The sequence below is a fragment of the Cryptomeria japonica genome, chromosome 3, assembly GCF_030272615.1.
Source record: "Cryptomeria japonica chromosome 3, Sugi_1.0, whole genome shotgun sequence".
Taxonomy (NCBI): Eukaryota; Viridiplantae; Streptophyta; class Pinopsida; order Cupressales; family Cupressaceae; genus Cryptomeria; species Cryptomeria japonica.
In genome coordinates, this window is record NC_081407.1 from 890,602,164 (window position 1) to 890,608,757 (window position 6,594).

Consider the following 6,594-nt stretch of genomic DNA (forward strand, 5'->3'; position numbering starts at 1 on the left):
TTTCAATTAGAAACTATTATTATATTTTAAGTGTTTTTCTAAGATATAGATTAATTAATTTAACTAAAAATTATAAAATTGAAAATTTTATTCTATCTTTGTAGAACTCCAAATCTGATATTATAAAAAATTATTATACTATAATTTAACAAGTTAACTAATAAGAGCTGTGATATAGGTAGAGTCATGCCATTTATTAAAAATTGGAGATTTGTAACAATGTTACAGAAGAGGGGCTTCTATATAGGCAAAGGTTACAGAATAAGTTTGTTCTCCAGGTTCAATTGAAGCAGATATGCAACATTGAAAGTGGATATTTCTCATCTACACTTAGCTTTAATACATATGCAAGAATTTGTAGGCACGTCACTATAGTAGGTTGTTAAAAGGCATTGCAAAACAATAGATATAAACCATGGGCAAGAAAACCATCTATAATGGCCCAATAGTTTCTCACGTGAAGCTTCATATTGCCTAATTAGGGTGAAATCCCAAATTACTATAAGTAATGACAGGAGTAGAATAAAAAATATGCACTTGGATAAATAATGAGAAAATGTAAGCACTATCTAATGGGGAAAGAAATCCTTGTGCACATAAACCACTATCCACTTCAATATTCATAAGCATATTGAAAGGGTGCCCTTGACCTCGATGGTTGATAATAGTAATAAGAAGTAAAAGTGGAATAACATTGAGACGGATAACATATTGGATATTGGAAAGAAAAATTCCAAGTCTATACATATAGTAAAATCTGCATAGAAACAACTCTACACTAACATACATATGTATCTTGTAATGCCCTTGTTTAGCCCTACCACATAGAATTTTGAGAAAACTTGAATTCTAAACAATAAGAAAATTGTTCATAGTGTCAAAACAATTTTGTGAAAAAAAATTGTGTTGTTTTTATCCTAGTGAAGTTCTAAAGAGAACAGATACAGTAAACATGTGGTTCAAGCTAAACAATAATGATCCACTATGTTGAGGTCCTATAATAAGCGAGACTATGCAATCTAGTAATGAAACAAATACTATAAATTTCATGAAATACACCCCTTATTCTTTAATAATTTACTTAATATTGGTAAGAAAAATACTATCATATAGGTGTAAAGTACACAAAAAACATAAAATTATCAACATGACTTAATAAATACACAAAATTAGAGGTAGATGTCAACTACAACATAGATTGATTTATATATTAAAGAGTGAATGGTATACTTACGATACATGGTAAGTCGCTTGTCATGGTTTCAACAAGTTTTGGTTTTTCTTTTATGAATCTTTACACAACCAAATCATAATTTTTGTTGTGTATTATTTCATTCTATAACAATTTAGTTGTTTTATGTCATCGGAAGTAGCTTGTATATGTCCCCTATTTATTTGTTTTGATGAAACTTGTCTTCATTGATGTATAAATGTGAGTCACTCTGGATTGCACTCTATAAGTGTTACATCACAACCTCACTACATGTCCACAAGATTTGCAAGTTTCCTTATTGTAGTGAGGAGAAATTGGAATCTATTTGTGCTCTTAGGAGTACTAACTATTACCCTTACACCATGACTTTTTTGATGGGATGATAATGCTAATTTGCTAATTAAACAAATCACATTTTTTAAACTATTGTGAAAATTTAGCTATTTTTTTGTTTCATATCTACAGGTTACCCTACCATATCTCTATGTTGCTAATGTTTATAGGTATATTGTATGAACTATCATTGTGAAGTGCGAACAATTAGCTATTTGTTAAAAAAACGTTCCTAAAATCCTCAATGTAAACAATAGATCTGTGCAATTCCTAGTGTAAATGCAATTGGTTGTGCAATTCATAGTGGCAAATACAATTCTCAAATAGTTGTATAAACTTCATTTAACATCAATTCTGTTACTGGGAACTGAAAGTTACCAAACATAATTTAGATTTAATTTCTAACTCTAGATTTTGGCAGGTTATAAAGCCTCCTTTAATTTCTGAATAATAGTGCATTAGACCTAATACAAACCAGGCCCTCTTAGAGGAAAAACACTTTTGGAGGATGGCAAATGGCAAAAGGTTCCAAGGCAAAGAAAGAGAACCCATCTGCTATACCATTTTGAAGCTAAAGTTGCATTGCCTTGTAGATTCATTTTATTAAAAAAAATATTACCTTTCAACACTTCCAAATCCTCAATGATAAATTTATTTTTTTGTCTGATAGATTGTTGAGTTTTTTGTTCATCCTTTTTCTTTTAAGCAAGGTGCTTCTTTTTAAACTTCTTTATATATATTTCTAACATTATCTCCGAATATTCTAAGATTAAACTCACAATAAATTCTACATAGACTCACTATAACCCCATGTTAATTGAAATTTTGGATATGGATATGTGATTCTTGGAAATTTGAACAACCAACAACAAATAATAATAAAATGTCATGTACACATTTTGGGTCGATACTATTAGATGCTTCGAACTACATGCTATTGTTAGACAAACAAATGAACATTTCATTTCCATACTCAATCATACCAACACTTCTCGCCAAATTGATCAAGACATACCCTACTTGAATACAACATGCTACAAGGAACCTTCCAATTATCCAAGATTCTCATACTCATTTTAGAGAAATTCAATTGTTGATAAGCACAACAATGGATGATGATTGGTGTGCTCATTGAAAGTTGAATTTCTTTGAAACAACTATGGGAATCTTGGATCATTGTGAGGAGCCTTGTAGCATGTTGTGTTCAAGTAGGATATTTCTTGATCAGTTTAATGAGAAGTACTGGAACGATTGAATATGGAAATTAAATGTTCATTTGTTTATCTAACAACATTGTGCAGTTCGAAGCATCTAACAGTAGTGACCCAAAATGTGTATGGCATTTGCTAATTATTTATTGTTGGTTCTTCAAATATCCAAGAATCACATATCCATTTCCAAAATTTCAAGTAACATGGGATTATAGTGAGTCTATCCAGAATTTATCGTAAGTAAACCTTGAAATATTTGGAGATAATCTTAGGAGTATAGACTAAGAAGATAGAAAAGATGCACTGGACTCAAACAAAAAAGGATGAATAAAAAATTTAGCAATCTATCTGACAAAAAATAACATTATCATTGAGACTTTGCAAGCGTTGAAAAGTAATATTAGTTTTAATAAAATGAATGTGCAAGACAATGCAACTTTAAGGTAAGTGCACCAAGATGGTGAACAAAAAATCGAACACCCTCCAAAAAAAACCAAAAATGAACGTAACACATATGGGTTATTTGAAAAAAAAATAACTCGTACGCATTATGGTTAGGGATATCTGAACCATAACGCGTATGGGGTTTTATTATAAAAAAACATTATGTATGCATTTGTAATAAGAATAATAATGTGTACGTAGTGTTTTTAGTAATAAAACACCGTAGGCATTTCTTTTCATGATAATTTTATTTTTATTCACCCAACTGGGTCCATTCTACCCACGGTCCAGTAAAAAAACCCACGACGACCAAGTTTCTAGTCCAAAAACCTCGAATGTGATTCGAGTCCTATAAGCCAAAAAAAATGCCATGTTGTCGGAGAGGTAAGATTACAGTTTCTTTATGCATTTTTTTTATTTTATATCTCGAATTTCGCTATATTTTTTAGTTTTTGATTAAATTTATTTTATTTTGTAAATTTGATATCAGATGCTCAATGAAACAACCCCCCTCAAGGAAACATTCCCCGTCAACAAAATATGCCCCATAATCCTCCTAATCCTCTGATAACCCCTTCCCAAACCACATGGGAGGATTTACTAGGTCATATAGCACAAAACAGCATAATCATTTCCAACCTAATGGCTAGATTGAAAGCATCAGAATACCAACACCATGTAAACCTTGTCCGAGCCCTAGAAACAATCGTGGATAACGTTGACAAAGTCTCAAAACAAGTAACTAAACGAGATTCATATAAAAACTCATGTCGCACCTTTTATGCACAAGGTCTCCCATATGATGTTGTAAAGAATAAAGAGATAAGCAAAGCACAAATATGTGCTCTTTTCGCCGATCTTCAAACCCATGAGACCCTACCTCTTGATTCAAAGAGGTTTCCTATACATTGGTGTAATCACAATACTATGAAAACACAATGTTGGGATAAGTGGTGGATGGTCTTTGACCACCATCCTTGCAATAACTTTGAGGTGCCTTTATATTTTCTAAGGAAACTATACTGTGAGTTCATCCTAAATGAGATCTCCAATTATTTTAATATGAGGGAGTTCCAAGGTAGAGGTGGACAGTCTCCCCAATATAAGCTAGGGGCTCAACGTGTATTGAATGCTCAAAATTGGGTTCCACATTCTTTAAAACCCTTGGTGCATGTGATGGTCCCTATAGCCTTGAAGGACTCTATGGAGATGGAGACTCTTCAAGCAACTACCTCATTGGCTAACAACATTATACAGTATAGGAAACAGTTGTCACATCCTCTTGTCCCAGACGATGGTGTAGGAGCCCATGATGGTGCAATAGGAGACAATGGTGTTGCAGCCATACCACCTACTAATAGCATGTCTAGCAGTCACCAGTGCATCACCTACTATGAGGTATGTTACTTGGTAGATGACATTGCACATGCAAATGGTTTGATTTACCATCAGTGCACATGTTGTGGGGCTAGTTGTGAGGTTGGTGGACCAGATGATGTAATCCTCACAATTGACCTGATGCAATAGGTCTTTACTAGTCAGGTATGTTGATTTGAATTTATAATGTTTTATTTATTAAAGACTTTAAATTTTGAAATGTAAATAGCTTTTCTAAATATAGTTCAAATTAAACTAATCCAGACATTATGCATTTCAAGATGTAGTAAATTTGGGTATGTGATCCACCATACTTACCACGACTCTTGCACCTATATCTTCATTAGAGGTAAAAAAAATTACAATTCATGTCAAAATAGAATAATGCCTTCAACTCAAATTAATCTTTTATAATGTATATTAACTTTCTAATCTATCTTTGTGTCAGGTTTGACAGGTGTTGACAATGGACCAATTTTCACAGGTTCATGATGCCACTGCTACGGCCATTTCATTTGGCCTAGAGAGCTACACGGTATTCTTCTTTGTACACATCTTGTTTATAGTTTCTATTGAATATACATCTCATTCAAATTTTAATTAGTTAACTTTATGCTAACATTATATGATTGTGTATATTAATTATGTTACTCTTTTAGGGTATGTCACATGTGGCTAAGATTTCTCCTTTGCAAAGGCCATTGTCGAGGACGCCTAATCGAAAAAAGGTAATTGACCACAACTTTGATTAAGATACAATAGTTTTAAATGCTTACACAAGTTATTGTACCATGATTTAGATTTTGTTTTTTCAAAATATAATGATTATGTGCACGTTCATCTAGATTGGTTGAGTCTAACATTTTTTGGCTTGTACATGTACAACGATGGCTATTGTCATTTACAACAATAAAGAATGCACCTGATGATGCATTGGAAGAAGAGATGCATGAGGTACATATGTTTTTTAAAGTTTGTCAATTTCATTATTATATGCACATGTACATTCATTGTATTACAATCTGATCATTTTACATATAGGGAACATCGATGCCTATTTCATCAATGATGACCCCTCCTAGGACAACAAGAGAATCATCAGAGCCTTCAGTACACATTTATTCTATATTATAAATATTCGTTTAAATAGAAGTAGATATATTTATAGTTTATATTGACTTGTATGAATTGTATTTTAACTTTTGTAGCCCCCTTCATGATATGAGCATAACACAGATCCTTTATCTCACCGATTTGGTAGGACTCTTGTTAGTCAAAGGGTTCAAACGAGACCATCATTTGAAGAATGATTTTCAGCAAAAAAAACCACAACATGAGGTAATTAACAATTAAATTGTAGAGAAATAATAGCACACTATAGTTAATTTGACAACTGTAAATTATTATTGACATAAGTAATCTAACTTGTTGTTTTAATTTTTGTTTTGCAGGCATCTACAGAGCCACGCGGTACTTCAAAGAGGCTTGATTTTGATGATCCACCACAGCTATATGTTTTTTTATAGTTATATAATGTTAGTTGTAGTCATTGTATATCGATATTGAGATGGCATAAATGATGTAGTTTTGTAAAACTTGTCTTGATTTAGCACATGTCATTTTTGTACATTTTACTGAGTTGGCACATATGCCATTTTTGTACAATTTGTTGAGTTGGCACATATGCCACAATTTTGTAAAACTTTTATTCTACATTTGGATATATATAAAAGATGATATTCGATCTAATTTATTCGTTGTGTGCATATCTTTATACTTTGAACAATTTATAAACATCTTAAGAATTTGTTAAGTTATGAACAATGTATATTAATTTCAATAAGAATGGTTATGGCCTCTAATTTCAATAAGAATGGTTATGTGTTAATTAAATCTAATTTAATTAATCCTGTCACTATTATCCAATAATTAATTATTCCCCTATTCTTCTAAAGTCCCTCCAATAATTATTTCCTCTAAACCCACTCAGTTAATTAATTTTAATTAATTAACCTA

The 6,594-nt window shown here is 31.8% G+C and overlaps 1 protein-coding gene across 10 annotated transcripts in view; it reads left to right on the forward strand.

The window, feature by feature from the left end:
* LOC131059749 (uncharacterized) overlaps window positions 1-6,327 on the forward strand; it is a 64,058-nt gene extending 57,731 nt beyond the window's left edge. For 2 of the 10 annotated variants that reach the window (XR_009371781.1, XM_059216989.1), the window contains exons 1-5: window positions 91-5,113; window positions 5,238-5,306; window positions 5,494-5,532; window positions 5,815-5,916; window positions 6,030-6,327. Coding sequence is in view for 3 of the 10 variants with exons in the window: in XM_059216989.1 (XP_059072972.1) it covers window positions 5,045-5,113; window positions 5,238-5,306; window positions 5,494-5,532; window positions 5,815-5,916; window positions 6,030-6,104 (354 nt within the window). In the remaining 7 variants the exon portion in view is untranslated. Of the gene's footprint in view, window positions 1-90; window positions 5,114-5,237; window positions 5,307-5,493; window positions 5,533-5,619; window positions 5,689-5,786; window positions 5,917-6,029 lie in introns of those variants that run through there. The other 8 variants (XR_009371778.1, XM_057992786.2, XM_057992787.2 and 5 more) reach the window with 8 other exon arrangements.
* Window positions 6,328-6,594: the final 267 nt, after the last annotated feature.